Below are 19,550 nucleotides of genomic sequence, written 5' to 3' on the forward strand. Positions count from 1 at the left end.
TCACCAAGAAAACCACTGGTAAGGTAACACATTACGCCGAAAAGGTTTAAAATCCTGCAGTGCCCGCAAGGTCCCTCTGCTCAAGAAGGCACATGTGCAGGCCCGTCTGAAGTTTGCCAATGAACACCTGGATGATTCTGTGAGTGATTGGGGGAAGGTGCTATGATCAGATGAGACAAAAATTGAGCCCTCTGGCATTAACTCAACTTGCCGTGTTTGGAGGAAGAGAAATGCTGCCTATGACCCAAAGAACACCATCCCCACTGTCAAGCATGGAGGTGGATACATTATGTTTTGGGGGTGTTTCTCTGCTAAGGGCACAGGATTACTTCACTGCATCAATGGGAGAATGAATGGAGCCATGTACCGTAAAATCCTGAGTGACAACCTCCTTTCTTCCGCCAGAACATTAAAAGTGGGTCGTGGCTGGGACTTCCAGTAAGATAATGACCCTAATCATGCAGCCAAGGCAACAAAGGAGTGGCTCAAAAAGAAGCAAATTAAGGTCATGGTGTGTCCTAGCCAGTCTCTGGACTTTAATCCCATAGAAAACTTATGGAGGGAGCTGAAGCTACAAGTTGCCAAGCGACAGTGTCAGGAACACCGCACTGCACTTGCTCACTGAGCCAGTGCGCGTGTCCTGAGTAAAGCGAACTGTGCTCAAAGATACCTGTGGAGCGGGCACCAGCCGAGTTGGTGCGTACTTCAGAACAGCAGGACCTGAAGCACGTGACTGCTGGGGGCGTGGCCTAAACTCCAGAGAGCTAGGAGCTGCACGAGAACTCCTAGCAGGGTAACTGCGAGACAAAGTTACCAAGGGGCATAGACAGGGAGGATAGTCAGGACGTAGCCAATGAATCATACACAGAGGTAGCTGCAAGGTACAAGAGGGGCAAGCAGAGAGTCAGATCACAGGCAATGAGTCATACACAGGGAGGGTAACGAAGTACAGAATCAACAGGCAAACTCACAACGGGAAACAGAACTGGGTCAGAACCATATAAACAAGCTATAACAACGAACAGGCACACAGAGGTCAGCACACTCAGCCAAAGGCAAAAGTATAACTGGCAGGGATTGGAGCTTCCCAGGGGTTTAAGAAGCTCTCCCAGAACCATAGAGAGGCCACAATCATTAACCCCAGGTGTGCAGGTCAAAACCTGCACTGAGCTCCAGACATTAACCCCTGACGTGCAGCTCAAAAACCTGCACTGGGATCATGACAGACAGCCTCAAAATCTTAATGATTTAGAGAAGATCTGCAAAGAGGAGTGGACCAAAATTCCTCCTGACGTGCGCAAAACCCATCATCAACTACAAAAAACGTTTCACTGCTGGGCTTGCCAACAAGGATTTTGCCAACAAGGGTTTTGCCACCAAGTGTTATGTCTTGATTGCCAGAGGGATCATATACTTATTTCTCACTGCAAAATGCAAATCAATTTATATAATTTATACAATGTGATTTTCTGAATTTTATTTCTAATATTCTATTATCTCTCAATGGTAAAATTAACCTACCCTTAAAATCATAGACTGTTCCTGTCTTTGTCAGTGGGAAAACTTACAAAATCAGCAAGGGATCAAAAACTTATTTCCCCCACAATATATACAGGTATTACACTCTAGTGTCTGTTGTACGCTGTGTCTGCTGAAATTTGCTTCCTCCTACTTTTCGGCGGTTTCTCCTCTGTATGGTGAGCAAGTCGCCCTTTCTGACCAATCAAGTAGAAGTAGAGGGGCTTAAACAAAACCTGATTGGTTTCTCTAGGCGAACACTCTGCTTGCCATCTGCCTATACATGAGACAGTGGATCCCCCCCACGGTGGGAATGTGTCAGTATTGCCTTCAGGACACAGGGAAATTCCACTTAATAATCACAGCACCTCTGACCTTTGTGTCACACAAGCTCAAAATTGAGGCTCTAAAGGGCCTGTCACACTAAGCGATATCGCTAGCAATATCGCAATAACGTCACTGGTTTTTGTGACGTTATAGCAATATTGCTAGCGATATCGCTATGTCTGATACCTCCGACCGGCTCCCCCACTGGTTATCGCTAATCGTGCGAGAACGTCCTGGACCGTTTCTCGTCGTCAGCTTCCTGCTGGGCTTCCTGTGGCGCCGACAAGCAACGCATGGACGCGGGCGGGAAGACGTCAGGATCGCCTCGTCTGACAGGTAAGTAATGACCCCTGACCGTCCCGATGTCGTTGGTGAGATCTGCCCGTGTGGCAGCTCACTAGCGACCACTTAGCGATGCACCAGCAATCCTGACCACGTCATATCGCTGGTCGGGATCGCTGGTGCATCGCTAAGTGTGACAGTACCCTAAGACTATGTGCCCACGTTGCAGAAATGCTGCGGAATTGTCTGCAGCATTTCCGCAACTCACCGCCGTTTTCCCGCAAAACACAAGCGTTTTGCAAGCGTTTTTAGCTTGCAGAATGCTTGCGCTTTTCCAAGCGATTTGAAGCATCGCTTGGAAAAGTGATTGACAGGTTGGTGCTTGACAAGTGTGACCAACTTTTTACTATTGAGGCTGCCTATGCAGCCTCAATAGTAAAAGAGAATGTTAAAAATAATTTAAAAAAATACTTGCCCTCTGTCGGTCCCCGAAGTCCTCCCGGCCCTCATGGCGCTGCCGGCAACTTCCGTTCCCAGGGATGCCTTGCGACAATCACCTCTGATGACGTAGCATCACGCGAGACCGCTGTCATCAGAGGTCATTCTCGTAATGCATCCCTGGGAACGGAAGTTCCTGGCAGCGCCATGAGGGCCGGGAGGACTTTGGGGGCCGACAGAGGGTAAGTATATTTCTATTTTTTATTTTAATTCTATTGTTAACAGGATTCTGGTACCCAGGGCCTGGAGGAGTGTCTCTCCTCCTCCAGACCCTGGGTACCATCCGCACATGAAGCGCTCACAACACGCATGGTGGGCATAGCCACATGCGTAAAGTAAGCGTTTCAATACAATCCTATGTGTGCGGAATCCCCTTGATTCCGCAGAAATAATGGACATGCTGCGGATTTTACCGCTATGCGATTCCTCCGAGGAAAAATCTGCAGCATTAGCACAGCAACTGCGGAATCCCATAGGATTGCATGGGAATGCGTTTTGTTAGCGTTTTTTAAGCGTTTCTGCTGCAGCAGAAACGCTTAAAAAAAACGCAACGTGGGCACACAGCCTTATACTTCCTTCAATATTGTCCATCTACATACGTGTTTGTGTGACACAGAGAAACAATATGGACACTGGGTACAGGTTAATGATGCTGACACCCGGGGTATGGGATAATGACACTGGGGGTGTGTGATAATGCTGACACTCGAGACTGGATAATAACTCTGGGGGTATTAGGTGACGTTGCTGACAGTGGGGGTGCAGGATGACTCCACTGACACCTGACATTGCTGCTCTGTCCCATGGTTATGCCCTTCTTTGTATATTTAGCAGGGGTCTCGTGGATGATGTTGCATGATCCCGGTGACTGCTGTTTTGGTTTCCTACTGTGACCTGTAGCTGAGTTCAGCAGGAGGTGGTGTCTGCTGCTGCTGTCCTGGGGGTCTGTGCTGATCTCAGTCAGGGCTGGAGATTTGTTACTATGTGTCACTGTAGTCATACAGATCACTTTATGCTTCTCATCTCTCTATTGCTTCTTGTTCAACATTGTCATTGTGAGGGTCCTGTGACCAGGGGTGGTCTCTAGTGATCATTCCTGAGGTTTTTCTCACCAACCTGTTGTGACCGAAGCACCATATTTGTGAGAAGATCCAGTACCGCAGCTGAATGGTGTAACGTGTTCCCAGAATGTTTGCTGGATCATCTGCACCCACAGATCTGGTTGCTCCGCAATTCTGTCTGCATTGTACCTAAAAAGGTGACACTTATCTGTCCCTTGGTGTCAGTGAAGTTGTTGGAGGTGGTGATTGGGGGGGAAGATTTGCTGCAGACTCTCAATGTGTATTTGTTTGCAGGCCGTTATATTGGAGAGATGTGATTTCAGGCCCCATTGTTACCTTTAGTATCGGTATGTGCACACGCTGCGGATTCTGCTGCGGATCCGCAGCGGTTTTGGCCCTGCGGATCCGCAGCAGTTTCTGCTGCAGTGTATAGTACCATTAAAATATATGATAAACAAAAAAAGGTGCATATGCTGCGGCTTTTTTCCACGCGGATTTGCTGCGGTTTCTAATCTGCAGCATGTCAATTCTTTGTGCCGATTCCGCAGCGGTTTTACATCTGCTCCATGATCAGGTGTAAAACCGCAGGCTAATCCGCACATAAACCGCAGGCCTTTTGACCTGCGGATTTACCTGCGGATTTTGCGAAATCTGCGCAGAAAAATCTGCAGCACAATCCGCAACGTGTGCACTTACCCTTAGGTTTTCATGGCTTTGAAAAGACTGACCCAGTTTACCTCTGGATCCTGCTATCTAGGTGAGGGTTATTGGTCTGCTGGAGTCTCCACCTGCTCTCTCGATGATGGCTGTTAGTCTGCTGGAGTCTCCACCTGCTCTCTCGATGATAGCTGTCAGTCTGCTGGAGTGTCCACCTGCTCTCTCGATGATGGCTGTCAGTCTGCTGGAGTTTCCCCTTTCTCTCTCAATAATGGCTGTCAGTCTGCTGGAGTGTCCACCTGCTCTCTCAATGATGGCTGTCAGTCTGCTCGAGTATCCCCCTGCACTCTCGGTGAGGGTTGTCAGTCTGCTGGAGTGCCCTCTGCGCTCTCTGTGAGGGTTGTCAATCTGCCAGAGTGCCCCCTGTGCTCTCGGTGAGGGTTGTCTTTCTGCTGGAGTGCCCCCTGCGCTCTCTGTGAGGGTTGTCAGTCTGCTGGAGTGTCCCCCTGCGCTCTCTGTGAGGGATGTCAATCTGCTGGAGTGCTCCCTGTGCTCTCGGTGAGGGTTGTCAGTCTGCTGGAGTGCCCCCTGCGCTCTCGGTGACGGTTGTCAGTCTGCTGGAGTGTTTTCCTTCGCTCTCGGTGAGGGTTGTCTGTCTGGAGTGTCCCTTCTGGTCCCCTCTGTCAGTTAGGGTTGACAGTCTTGAGTGTCTCTTCCGGGCCCCCTCTGTCAGTGAGGGTTGTCAGTCTCTAGTGTCCCTTGCGGGTCCATCCATCTGACAGTCTGTAGTGTCCCTTCCGGGCCCCCACTTTCGGTGAGGATTGACAGTCTGGAGTGTCTCTTCCGGGCTCCCTCTGTTGGTGAGGGTTGTTAGTGTCTAGTGTCCCTTCTGGCACCCTCTGTCAGGGTTGACAGTCTAAAGTGTCCTTCCCGGGCCCATCTGTCGGTGAGGGTTGATAGTCTGGTGAGTCTCTTCCGGGCCCTCTCTGTCGGTGAGGGTTGTCAGTCTTTAGTGTCCCTTGCGGGCTCATGGTTGACAGTCTGGAGTGTCCCTTCGGGGCCCCTCTGTTGGTGAGGGTTGACAGTCTGGAGTTTCCCTCCTGGGCCCCCTCTGTCGGTGAGGGTTGTCAGTCTGGAGTGTCCCTTCAGGGCTCCCTCTGTCGGTAAGGGTTGACAGTCTGGAGTATTCCTCCTGGGCCGCCTCTGTCGGTGAGGGTTGACGGTCTGGAGTTTCCCTCCTGGGCTCCTTGGCTCCCTCTATCGGTGAGGGTTGACAGTCTGGAGTTTCCCTCCTGGGCCCCCTCTGTCAGTGAGGGTTGACAGTCTGGAGTGTCCCTTCCGGCCCCCACTGTCGGTTAAGGTTGTGCAATGTGCTTGTGTACATTCTGTGTAGAAGTGAAGCTCCTGACAAGACATGGTGTTCTGACCTGGAGTAACCCCGTTCTGTGTGTCTGGATTATGTCTCTGCTGTCATTCTTCAACAGCGGGGGTACATGAGTCTGCAGAACACAGAGCTGGAGAACAGTGAACCCAGGTGTGCAGTGACAGAGGAGCCACCACTGCCCCGAGTGTGCGGTGACAGAGGAGCCAGAGCTGCCCTTTGGCCATATGATCTTTCTGGTCGTCCCCTTATTTAGATTGAAGAGATCCTCCAGGTGGTGGAGGATGTTTTGCGCTGTTGGCTCCATGTTGTAACATCCGGACTCTTTCTCTTACTCTTCACTCTGAATATACAATCAGTGATCCAGCTGTGACCGTGATGGGGAAGCCGGGAGTTTACGTTCAGGTAAAAGGGCCCCCACCGCCCTGTATGTTGCATGTGGTGTAATTGTGCTCCATAATACATTGTGCCCCACTCACCTGCCCAACTCTTACCAGAAAATAAGAGCCCCCCTATACAGTGACTGAGTGCGGCGGTCTTATACCTTGTCAAATACTATATTATCTCATCCAGTGGTCTGTTCATTGTCCGACGGAAGTTGTAGCTTCCATTCAGCCGTGATTTTGCCCCTGGGTTGGGCGTATGAAATATTGGTGGGGGGTGGATTTGATATCTTCCAGTGTTCTCTGCTCTTGTCAGGGGCTATGTGCATCTTCTATGTGCATCTTCTATGTGCATCTTCCAGTCGTTGTGGATATTGTCGGTGTGTACAGCTCTGTAACAATCTTTTGTGGACAATGTGTTTATTGAGCTGTAACCACCGAGTTGTGGTGGGATATATCTAGGTACTATAATTCTTCAGGCTGTAGCCCCCCACCCTCTGGTGGGATATATCTGGGTGCTATAATGGTACAGGCTGTAGCCCCCCGCTGTGTGGTGGGATATATCTGGGTACTATAATGCTGCAGGCTGTAGCCCCCGCTGTGTGGTGGGATATATCTGGGTACTATAATGCTGCAGGCTGTAGCCCCCGCTGTGTGGTGGGATATATCTGGGTATTATAATGCTGCAGGCTGTAGCCCACCGCTGTGTGGTGGGATATATCTGGGTATTATAATGCTGCAGGCTGTAGCCCACCGCTGTGTGGTGGGATATAACTGGATACTATAATGCTGCAGGCTGAAACCCCCCGCTCTGTGGTGGGATATATATGGGTACTATAATGCGGGCTGTAGCCCCCCGCTGTGTGGTGGGATATATCCGGGTACTATAATGCTGCAGCCTGTAGCCCCCTGCTGTGTTGTGGATCTGTGTTGTGGATATATCTGGGTACGATAATGCTACAGACTGAAGCCCCCCACTGTGTGATGGGATATATCTGGGTACTATAATGCTGCTGCAGCCTGTTATAGCCCCCTGCTGTATTGTGGGATATATCTGGCTACTATAATGCAGGCTGTAGCCCCCCTCTGTGTGGTGGGATATATATGGGTACTATAATGCTGCAGGCTGTAGCCCCTCGCTGTGTGGTGGGATATATCTGGGTTTTATTTTGCTTTAATTATTGTATTGTTAACGTTGTTACTTATGACTTTGTGTTTTGAAACTGTTAAACTGTAAAGCGCTGCAGAACATGTTGGCGCTATATAAATAAAGATTATTATTATTACTAGCTGAAGAGCCCGGCGCTGCCCGGGCATAGTAACTAACTACGGTTAGTTATAACAAATTATATATACTGTATGTGTGTGTGTGTGTGTATGTGTGTATATATATATATATATATATATATATATATATATATATATATACACACACTGAGTGTAGAGCCCCACCCACTCCGCATAGCCACATTCACTATAATATCCCACATCATCCCGTCAGCCAGAGCTACCGGACAACAACCCCTAATATCCCACATCATCCCATCAGCCAGAGCCACCGGACTACTACCCCTAATATCCCACATTATCCCGTCAGCCAGAGCAACCGGACTACTACCCCTAATATCACACATCATCCCGTCAGCCAGAGCCACCGGACAACTACCACTAATATCCCACATCATCCCGTCAGCCAGAGCCACCGGACTACTACTTCCAATATCCCACATCATCCCATCAGCCAGAGCCACCGGACTACTACTCCTAATATCCCACATCGTCCCGTCAGCCAGAGCCACCGGACTACTACCCCTAATATCCCACATCATCCTGTCAGCCAGAGCCACAGGACTACTACCCCTAATATCCCCCATCAGCCTGGGGTCAGAACCAGAGCGCTAAGTGGAACGGTCCTAACTTCCATACCGGGGATCCCTTTAAGAGAGGCCTGGGGTCAGTACCAAAGCGCAGAGTGGAGTTGCCCTCACTTCCATACCCAGGATCCCTTTTATGAGAGACTGGGATCAGAACCAGAGCGCTGAGTGGATTTGCCCTGACCTGACTTGCATACCAATGATCCCTTTAATAGAACCCTGGGGTCAGAATCAGAGCACTGAGGGATTTGCCCTAACTTCTATACAGGAGATCCCTTTAAGAGAGCCTGGGGTCAGAACCAGAACGCTGAGTGGAATTGCCCTAACTTCCATACCGGGGATCCTTTTAAGAGAGGCCTGGCGTCAGAACCAGAGTGCTGAGTGGATTTTCCCTGACTTCCATACCAATGATCCCTTTAATAGAAGCCTGGGGTGAGAATCAGAGCGCAGAGGTATTTACCATAACTTCCATACCGTAGATCCCTTTAAGAGGCCTGGGGTCAATACCAAAGCGCAGAGTGGATTTGCCCTCCCTTCCATACCGGGGATCCCTTTAAGAGGGGACTTGGGTCAGAACCAGAGCGCTGAGTGGATTTTCCTTAACTTCCATAGCGAGGATCTCTTTAATAGAACCCTGGGGTCAGAATCAGAGCGCTGAGGGATTTGCCCTAACTTCCATACCGGAGATCCCTTTAAGAAAGGCCTGGGGTCAGTACCAAAGCACAGAGTGGACTTGCCCTAAATTCCATACCCAATGATCCCTTTAAGAGAAACTGGGGTCAGAACCACAGAGCTGAGTGGAACGGGCCTAACTTCCATACCGGAGATCCCTTTTAGAGAGGCCTGGGGTCAAAACCAAAGCGCTGGATGGATTTGCTCTGACTTCCATACCAGGGATCCCTTTAAGAGGGTCCTGGGGTCAGAACCAAAGCGCTGGATGGATTTAGGATTTACCCTGACTTCCATACCAATGATTCCTTTAATAGAAGCCTGGGGTCAGAATCAGAGCGCAGAGTGGATTGCCCTCACTTCCATACTGGGGATCGCTTTAAGAAAGGTCTGCGGTCAGAACCAGAGCGCTGAGTGGAACGGTCCTAACTTCCATACCGGGGATCCCTTTAAGAGGGGCCTGGGGTCAGAACTAGAGTGCAGAGTAGATTTGCCCTAACTTCCATACCGGAGATACCTTTAAGAGGGAAGATTTGCCTATGAGATGGAGGATGTGTGATGGGTATGTAGGCACGGGAGGGGGTGATTAATTTCTGTCATGTGCCCTCTGCTCCTTTCTGGGGGGCAGACAATGGCTGGGAGCTTATGTGCCTGGGAATGCTAGATTTCTCCCACCTGGTCACTCTCTGTTGAGGAGTTGTGAAGTGGAAAAACTGTTGCTCATAGCAACCAATCACAGCTCAGCTTTTAAACAGCTCTTGTGAAATGAAAGATGCTTATTGATTGGGTGGGGATATGTGGAGAGGGCGTGGCTGATGCGCGCACACACACACATACATTCATTTTTATATATGGAGATTATTATTACTATAATGCTGCAGGCTGAAGCCCCCACTGTGTGGTGGGATATATCTGGATACTATAATGCTGCAGGCTGCAGCCAACAGCTATGTGGTGGGATATATCTGGGTGCTACAGTATAATGCTGCAGGCTGTAGCCACCCTCTGTGTGGTGGGATACATCTGGGTACTATAATGCTGCAGGCTGTAGCCCCCCGCTGTGTGGTGGGATATATCTGGGTATTATAATGCTGCAGGCTGTAGCCCCCCGCTGTGTGGTGGGATATATCTGGGTACTATAATGCTGCAGTCTGTAGCCCCCCTCTGTGTGGGGGATATATCTGGGTACTATAATGCTGCAGTCTGTAGCCCCCCTCTGTGTGGTGGGATATATCTGGGTACTATAATGCTGCAGTCTGTAGCCCCCCTCTGTGTGGTGGGATATATCTGGGTACTATAATGCTGCAGGCTGTAGCCCCCTGCTGTGTGGTGGGATATATCTGGGTACTATAATGCTGCCTTCTGTAGTCCCCCTCTGTGTGGTGGGATATATCTGGGTACTATAATGCTGCCGTCTGTAGCCCACCTTCTGTGTGGTGGGATATATCTGGGTACTATAATGCTGCAGTCTGTAGCCCCCCTCTGTGTGGTGGGATATATCTGGGTACTATAATGCTGCAGGCTGTAGCCCCCCTCTGTGTGGTGGGATATATCTGGGTACTATAATGCTGCAGGCTGTAGCCCCCCGCTGTGTGGTGGGATATATCTGGGTACTATAATGCTGCAAGCTGTAGCCCCCCGCTGTGTGGTGGGATGTATCTGGGTACTATAATGCTGCAGGCTGTAGCCCCCCGCTGTGTGGTGGGATATATCTGGGTACTATAATGCTGCAGGCTGTAGCCCCCCGCTGTGTGGTGGGATATATCTGGGTACTATAATGCTGCAGGCTGTAGCCCCCCTCTGTGTGGTGGGATATATCTGGGTACTATAATGCTGCAGGCTGTAGCCCCCCGCTGTGTGGTGGGATATATCTGGGTACTATAATGCTGCCCTCTGTAGCCCCCCGCTGTGTGGTGGGATATATCTGGGTACTATAATGCTGCAGGCTGTAGCCTCCCTCTGTGTGGTGGGATATATCTGGGTACTATAATGCTGCAGGCTGTAGCCCCCCGCTGTGTGGTGGGATATATCTGGGTACTATGATGCTGCAGGCTGTAGCCCCCGCTGTGTGGTGGGATATATCTGGGTACTATAATGCTGCAGGCTGTAGCCCCCCGCTGTGTGGTGGGATATATCTGGGTACTATGATGCTGCAGGCTGTAGCCCCCCTCTGTGTGGTGGAATATATCTGGGTACTATAATGCTGCAGGCTGTAGCCCCCAGCTGTGTGGGGGATATATCTGGGTACTATAATGCTGCAGGCTGTAGCCCCCCTCTGTGTGGTGGGATATATCTGGCTACTATAATGCTGCCGTCTGTAGCCCCCCGCTGTGTGGTTGGATGTATCTGGGTATTATAATGCTGCAGGCTGTAGCCCCCCGCTGTGTGGTGGGATATATCTGGGTACTATAATGCTGCAGGCTGTAGCTCCCCGCTGTGTGGTGGGATATATGTGGGTATTATAATGCTGCAGGCTGTAGCCCCCCTCTGTGTGGTGGGATATATATGGGTGCTATAATGCTGCAGGCTGTAGCCACCCTCTGTGTGGTGGGATACATCTGGGTACTATAATGCTGCAGGCTGTAGCCCCCCTCTGTGTGGTGGGATATATCTGGGTACTATTATGCTGCAGTCTGTAGCCCCCCGCTGTGTGGTTGGATGTATCTGGGTACTATAATGCTGCAGGCTGTAGCCCCCTCTGTGTGGTGGGATACATCTGGGTACTATAATGCTGCAGGCTGTAGCCCCCTCTGTGTGGTGGGATACATCTGGGTACTATAATGCTGCAGGCTGTAGCCCCCCGCTGTGTGGTGGGATATATCTGGGTACTATAATGCTGCAGGCTGTAGCCCCCTCTGTGTGGTGGGATACATCTGGGTACTATAATGCTGCAGGCTGTAGCCCCCCGCTGTGTGGTGGGATATATCTGGGTACTATAATGCTGCCGTCTGTAGCCCCCCGCTGTGTGGTTGGATGTATCTGGGTATTATAATGCTGCAGGCTGTAGCCCCCCGCTGTGTGGTGGGATATATCTGGGTACTATAATGCTGCAGGCTGTAGCTCCCCGCTGTGTGGTGGGATATATGTGGGTATTATAATGCTGCAGGCTGTAGCCCCCCTCTGTGTGGTGGGATATATATGGGTGCTATAATGCTGCAGGCTGTAGCCACCCTCTGTGTGGTGGGATACATCTGGGTACTATAATGCTGCAGGCTGTAGCCCCCCTCTGTGTGGTGGGATATATCTGGGTACTATTATGCTGCAGTCTGTAGCCCCCCGCTGTGTGGTTGGATGTATCTGGGTACTATAATGCTGCAGGCTGTAGCCCCCTCTGTGTGGTGGGATACATCTGGGTACTATAATGCTGCAGGCTGTAGCCCCCTCTGTGTGGTGGGATACATCTGGGTACTATAATGCTGCAGGCTGTAGCCCCCCGCTGTGTGGTGGGATATATCTGGGTACTATAATGCTGCATTCTGTAGCCCCCCTCTGTGTGGTGGGATATATCTGGGTGCTATAATGCTGCAGGCTGTAGCCCCCCCGCTGTGTGGTGGGATATATCTGTGTACTATAATGCTGCAGGCTGTAGCCCCCCTCTGTGTGGTGTGATATATCTGGGTACTATAATGCTGCAGTCTGTAGCCCCCCGCTGTGTGGTGGGATATATGTGGGTATTATAATGCTGCAGGCTGTAGCCCCCCCGCTGTGTGGTGGGATATGTCTGGGTACTATAATGCTGTAGTATGTAGCCCCCCTCTGTGTGGGGGATATATCTGGGTGCTATAATGCTGCAGGCTGTAGCCCCCCTCTGTGTGGTGGGATATATCTGGGTACGATAATGCTGCAGGCTGTAGCCCCCCGCTGTGTGGTGGGATATATCTGGGTATTATTATGCTGTAGTCTGTAGCCCCCCTCTGTGTGGGGGATATATCTGGGTGCTATAATGCTGCAGGCTGTAGCCCCCCGCTGTGTGGTGGGATATATCTGGGTACTATAATGCTGCAGGCTGTAGCCCCCCGCTGTGTGGTGGGATATATCTGGGTACTATAATGCTGCAGGCTGTAGCCCCCCGCTGTGTGGTGGGATATATCTGGGTATTATAATGCTGCAGGCTGTAGCCCCCCTCTGTGTGGTGGGATATATCTGGGTACTATAATGCTGCAGGCTGCAGCCCCCCGCTGTGTGGTGGGATATATCTGGGTACTATAATGCTGCAGGCTGTAGCCCCCCGCTGTGTGGTGGGATATATCTGGGTACTATAATGCTGCAGGCTGTAGCCCCCCGCTATGTGGTGGGATATATCTGGGTACTATAATGCTGCAGTCTGTAGCCCCCCGCTGTGTGGTGGGATATATCTGGGTACTATAAGGCTGTGTGCACACGCTGCAGATTCCGCTGCGTTTCCGCAGCGGTTTTGGCCGCTGCGGACACGCAGCAGTTTTAGCTGCGGTGTACAGTACCATTCATTTGAATGGTAAAAAAAAAAACGCTGTGCCGACGCTGCGGAAAAAACCGCGCGGATTTGCTGCGGTTTTGAATCCGCAGAAAGAATTGCATGTCAATTCTTTCTGCGGAAACCGCTGCGGGTTCTTATCTCCACCATTGTGGAGATAGTGAATCCGCAGGACAAAACCGCAGATAATCCGCAGGTCTTTGGACCTGCGGCTTATCTGCGGTTTTTGCAAAATCCGTGCGGATTAATCCGCAGCGGATTCCGCAGCGTGTGCACGTACCCTAATGCTGCAGGCTGTAGCCCCCGCTGTGTGGTGGGATATATCTGGGTACTATAATGCTGCAGGCTGTAGCCCCCCGCTGTGTGGTGGGATATATCTGGGTACTATAATGCTGCAGGCTGTAGCCCCCCGCTGTGTGGTTGGATGTATCTGGGTATTATAATGCTGCAGCCTGTAGCCCCCCGCTGTGTGGTGGGATGTATCTGGGTACTATAATGCTGCAGGCTGCAGCCCCCCGCTGTGTGGTGGGATATATCTGGGTACTATAATGCTGCAGGCTGTAGCCCCCCGCTGTGTGGTTGGATGTATCTGGGTATTATAATGCTGCAGCCTGTAGCCCCCCGCTGTGTGGTGGGATGTATCTGGGTACTATAATGCTGCAGGCTGTAGCCCCCCGCTGTGTGGTGGGATATATCTGGGTACTATAATGCTGCAGGCTGTAGCCCCCGCTGTGTGGTGGGATATATCTGGGTACTATAATGCTGCAGGCTGTAGCCCCCCGCTGTGTGGTCGGATATATCTGGGTACTATAATGCTGCAGGCTGTAGCCCCCCGCTGTGTGGTGGGATATATCTGGGTACTATAATGCTGCAGGCTGTAGCCCCCCTCTGTGTGGTGGGATATACAGGTGCATCTCACAAAATTAGAATATCATCAGAAAGTGAATTTATTTCAGTTCTTCATATATTATAGAGTCATTACAGAGTGATCTATTTCAGGTGTCTATTTCTGTTAATGTTGATGATTATGGCTTACAGCCAATGAAAACCCAAAAGTCATTATCTCAGTAAATTATTTTACTTCATAACACCAGCTTGAAAAAACGATTTTATTTTTTTTAATCACATCATTTTTATTGATGATTTGATTTTATAAGCAATTATACACATTATACATTATAGTACAAGCGCTATAAACTTAATAAACAAGTTTAACCCTTAAAGTTTATATAGTCCATGACAAACAGTTAACAATTTTGTCCATATGAAGATTTTCCCAAAGACTGGTGACACGTTATTAAATACAGGGATTATACCAAAACTAGTATTGGTTGTATGTTCACTAGCAACATGTTTACGAACAGAAAATGATTGACATCTGTATGTCCTCAACATTCAATATTTGAAAAACCAAAATAGCCAGTACAGTTATTCTGAGTAGGTCCACAGATGCCACCCCAGGGGTGACCAGCCACCGTTTCCATATATTTATAAACTTTTTTTATTGAATTCCTTTTAATGTAAGTACCTCTCTCCAGTCATATGGTATAATGTTGGGGGATTACGGTCTAACCAGTGCAATGTTAACAAATTCCTGGCCAAAAACTGTATTCTCAGAATGGCGGAAGGCACAGGGGATCTTAAATCTACCCCCAGAAGGCCCAGCATGCATACTCTAGGATCAAGTTGTATGTGTCCCGAATACTCGTTTAATCAGGGAGGTCACCCCCACCCAGTAGTGGCCTATATCAACACATTCCCATAGCATATGCATCAGATGGGCCCCATTCGTACCGTATCTCAGACATAAGTCTTCAGTCCGAGCCCCAATTTTAAACAATATAGTAGGTGTCTTGTATACCCTGTGAATAAGGAAGATTTGGGGCATTCTCTGGGACACAGATAAAGATAGTATAGGTGTTGTTTCTAGTATTTCATTCCATTGTTCTTCAGGTATGGGGCCGACATGCTCTTCACACTTTGATCTGACCAACATGGGATGCTTGATCTAGACACGAGTATAAGGGTAATAATATCCTGTAAATGGTGGAAATAAGGCCCTTCGTATTAGATGTTGTAGCGATTTAATTCTAAGATATAGTGATTAGTGATATTTACCTTAGTAGTATTAATTTGTGTCTGGAAGGCGTGAAGAAGCTGCAAATACTGATAGAAGGCTCTGTGTGGCATGCCAAACCCAGAGTGAATCTGATCAAAACTGTGGATTGATTCATTATTTGGGTCAATGACAAAATCCCTCCCATTCACCGAAAACCTCTAGTTTAGCTATTTTGCTTAGTTTAGAATTGTGCCACAGAGTGGAATAGTTTGTGAATCCCTTGATATGGAGAATATCCTTGCCCCTGTCCCAGATTTTTAAATCAGATTTAGAGTGTGAACCGTTGACTCATTTTCCCTTAGAAAACCAGCCTCAAGAGCTAATAGTGGTGCCTCCCATCTAGTGCCCTCCTTTATTAGCTGACCTGAAGCTCCAAACTGGTCAGTTGTACCCCAGCCCTGAAACCGCTGTATCTGCGAGGATATGAAGTATAACGAAGCATTTGGAACTGCTAGGCCCCCATTATCCTTTCCCCTTTGCAGGGTTGCAAGTTTAATTCTGGGTTGCTGTTTTTTCCATATGAGGTCCTGAAACAGCCCGTGTATTTTATGAAAGAAAGACGCAGGAATCCAAATTGGAGTACTATGAAGAAGACAAAATAGTTGTGGAATTAGGATCATTTTCAAAAGATTACTCCTTCCCACTGGAGACATCGGGAGGCGACACCATGTATCCACCTTAAACCTAAATTTTAACAGCGGGGGGCTAAATTATGTAAGTCCTGAAGGTTAGTAGAGACTGTTACCCCCAAATTTGTGAAAGAGTTTACTATGTGAATTTGTGTATGCTTCAATGAGTATTCCTTTGGAAGAGGATCAACAGGCATAAGTACCGATTTGCTCCAGCTACCGTAATTAGAAGGCCCAACCAATTTTCGTATGTTTTTTGTCCATTACTGGTCTTATAGAAGTGCCTAGGTTCCCCCAAAAAGAAGCATATCATCCGCTTATAGAGAGGTTTTCATCTCTAATGACCCACACCGAAAGCCAGAAATTGCAGGATTATTTTGTGTCAAACAGGCAAGTGGCTCCATGGCTATTGCAAAAAGAAGGGGTTACAGGGGACAACCCTGCCGTGTTCCCCTTCCTAGGTCAAACGATCCCGATATTTGACTGTTAACCCAGAGATTTGCCGTAGGAAAACTATATAATAACTGGATCAATGAAATAAATTTATCACCAAATCCCATGCCTTTTAACACAGCCCACAAAAAGTTCCATTCGATGCTGTCAAATGCCTTGGCGGCGTCTAAGGAAAGGATCGCTTTTGTTTCTGCGGATTTTGAACTAAGCTGCATCCCCATATATAACCGCTTTATATTATTTGTATTTGAGGTGGACTTTGTTTGGTATAAATCCAGTTTGATCATCGTGTATTACCCTTGTAATCACATTGGATAATCTATTTGCAAGACTCTTAGGGTACCGTTACACTTAGCGATGCACTAGCGATCCCGACAACGATATGGATCGCTGATGCATCGCTAAGGCCTCTTTCACACATCCGGTTTTTGTAATCCGGCACGATGCGGCAAAATTTTTCATAACCGGATCCAGCACCTGATCCGGTTTTGTCCCATAAGCTTTCATGGTCGCCGCATCGTGCCGGATGGTTATGCGTCGTGTCCGGTTGTTGCCGGACACGGCAAAAATTAGCCGTCCAGCATCTGCAAAAAACGTTCCCTGCAACGTTTTTTGTCAGCGCCGGACCGGCTTTTTCCACAGCGCATGCCCGGACTCTGTGAATGTTAACCCCACAAGTGCCCGGCGAGAGAGAGAGATCTCTCTGTCACCCAGACACTTGTGAGAGATCTCTCTCGCCGGGCACTTGTGGGGTTAACACTCAGTGTCTGGGTGAGAGAGAGAGAGATCTCTCTGTGGGGTTAACCCCACAAGTGCCCGGCGAGAGAGAGAGATTCTTTCGCCTGGAAACTAAGTGTTAACCCCCCATGTCTCTCTCTCCACCCCCCTCTCCTCTCCCCTCCCCTCTCCTCTGTCTCCTCCCCTCCCCTCACCTCCCTTTCAGCAGCTGTCTCTCAGCGGCTGCCTCTGTCCACCTCCTCCTGCGGCTCCTTTAAATCATGTCCGAGCCGTATGTCTCGCCGCACACACATCCGGTGTCACGGCTGCAGGCCGGATCCGGCGGCCCGGCTTTTCGCCGCACGCCGCCGGACCCCACACACCGGATGTGTGAAAGTAGCCTAAGTGGTCGCTTAGTGAGCTGCCACACAGGCAGATCTCACCAGCGACATCGCAGGGGTCGGGGGTCGCTACTTACCTGTCAGACGCGGCGATCCTGACGTCCTCCCGGCCGCATCCACGCGTCGCTCGTCGACGCCACAGGAAGCGCCCGACAAGAAATGATCCAGGACGTTCTCGCGCGACCAGCGATAATCAGGGGGGAGCCGGTCGGAGGTAAGTATCAGACATAGCGATATCGCTGCTACGTCACAAAATCGGTGAAGTTACAGCGATATTGCTAGCGATATCGCTATGTGTAACGGGGGCTTTAGCCAGCGGTTTGATGTTGGTTTTGAGGAGGGAGATGGGTCTATAAGAATCAGGCAGGGGATGGATCCTTTCCGGGTTTCAATATCAAAACCACCACAGCCTCTTTCATAGACTCCAGGAGATTACCAATTCTAATACTTTCTTGAAAAACTGCCAGTAAATTTGGGAGCAATATTTCTCTATATGTTTTGAAGAATGCCCCTGGTAACCCATCTGAGCCTGGGGACTTTTCATTTTGGGACCCTTTAATGGTCTCTTCCAATTCCTCAAGTTCAATTGGTTTGTCTCGTATATTCATCTCTAGATTTGATAATTGTGATGAAACGGTTGCTAAAAAGTTCTCTGTTTCTTCTGACTTGGTGACGCTTCTAGAATAAATACTAGAAAAGTAATTATGCAGAGTGTGGACAATATTTGCATCCTCCGTAACCACGACCCCAGTGTCAGAGACTAGTGCAGAAATGTACGAGAACCCATTTTGCGCTTTAACAATAGTTGCTAGCAAGTGGCCCGCACTTTCACCCTCCGTAAAATGTTTGTTTTGCAAAACCAAAAACGTTTTTGTGCAGCTAGTCCCAATAGGTGATTTTTCATTAGTTTTTGAGATTCTTTGATATTTTCCACAGTGCTAGCTGAGGGGTTTGATATAAATTCTGATCCTGCTAGGCCGATCTTCTCTTGTAACTTTTGGGTGTATTCTCTTGTTTTCGTTTTCCGTTTACTAATTTCACCAATATAGAGCCCTCTAACAAATGATTTCATAGCATCCCATACTATTAACCTCGAAGTGGAGTCCATATTAATATTAAAGTATTCCCGCAATCTGTCGTGTAGAGAACCCCCAATAGTCTGAGTCCAAAATGGGTTTCTCCTCCATATGCTCTTGGTGACCAAGCCCTCCGTGCCCAATCTCAGTTGTACTCTTATGGGGGAACGATCTGACACTGTTCTTGGGAAATATTCAACCTCCTTTACCAGAGACGTAATATTCACATTTCCAACCGCCAAGTCAATTCTGGATAGCGAAATGGTAAGACGTTGAATAACAAGAGTATTGTTTGATATTGGGGTGCTTAGTGCACCAAATATCAAATATCTATCAGCACCAGCTCAGACAGAACTCTGGATAGAGAGGTCTGTGAGGCTGACTCAGATATGGTTCCTGGATGAAATTCATCCCAGTACGGGTGTAAATACAAACCGGAGTCCCCCATCATGAGCAAAGGGAAGTGTGGAGGAGAGCGTGAGTATTTTCTGTAGCACCTCACCGGAGTAAAGTGGAGGGATATAAATGGCCACTATAAGGATTGGGGTGTTATGTATAGTGCAAAATATAGAGACAAAGCGACCCTCTGAGTATACCATGACTTTGATGCACGTGAACGGGATAGTTCTATGAACCAGAAGACTCCTCTTGAATGCGTGCTATAGACCGAATGATATTCAAGTGACATCCTTGACCTATGCAATAGACACGTCTTTTCCTTCACCATATGTGTTTCCATTAAGCATATTATTGTTGGTTGGTAAATACGCAACCACGAAAATATTGCGCATATGTTGGCTGGGTCACCCAGTCCTTACATTCCACGCTATAAAATTTACGTTTTTGGACAAAAAGCAAAGTATCTTGCATATGATATCACTGTTTTTTCCACTTGGAGAGAGAGCACACTGGCAGGTAGCTGGACGTGCATAAAAAACTAATAACACCTATAAACAACTTAATAGATATACCTCTTCTAATAAGAGGATTGAGGCTTTCTATGTTCCTGGAGCCGTGTGACAGGCTGCCTCTGTTATATAGTACACCGTTCA

At 48.7% G+C, this 19,550-nt stretch overlaps 1 protein-coding gene across 18 annotated transcripts in view; it reads left to right on the plus strand.

The window, feature by feature from the left end:
* EIF4G3 (eukaryotic translation initiation factor 4 gamma 3) overlaps nt 1–19,550 on the plus strand; it is a 125,195-nt gene that overhangs the window by 24,109 nt on the left and 81,536 nt on the right. Inside the window, exon 1 of one of the 18 annotated variants that reach the window (XM_073570180.1) lies at nt 5,882–6,129. The exons of the other annotated variants lie outside the window; for them this stretch is intronic. Within the exon in view, the coding sequence (XP_073426281.1) occupies nt 6,103–6,129 (27 nt within the window). The 5' untranslated portion in view covers nt 5,882–6,102. Of the gene's footprint in view, nt 1–5,881; nt 6,130–19,550 lie in introns of those variants that run through there. 18 annotated transcript variants of the gene reach the window in all.

The sequence above is a fragment of the Dendrobates tinctorius genome, unplaced genomic scaffold, assembly GCF_039654945.1.
Source record: "Dendrobates tinctorius isolate UK_male_01 unplaced genomic scaffold, ASM3965494v1 ptg000028l, whole genome shotgun sequence".
Classification (NCBI taxonomy): Eukaryota; Metazoa; Chordata; class Amphibia; order Anura; family Dendrobatidae; genus Dendrobates; species Dendrobates tinctorius.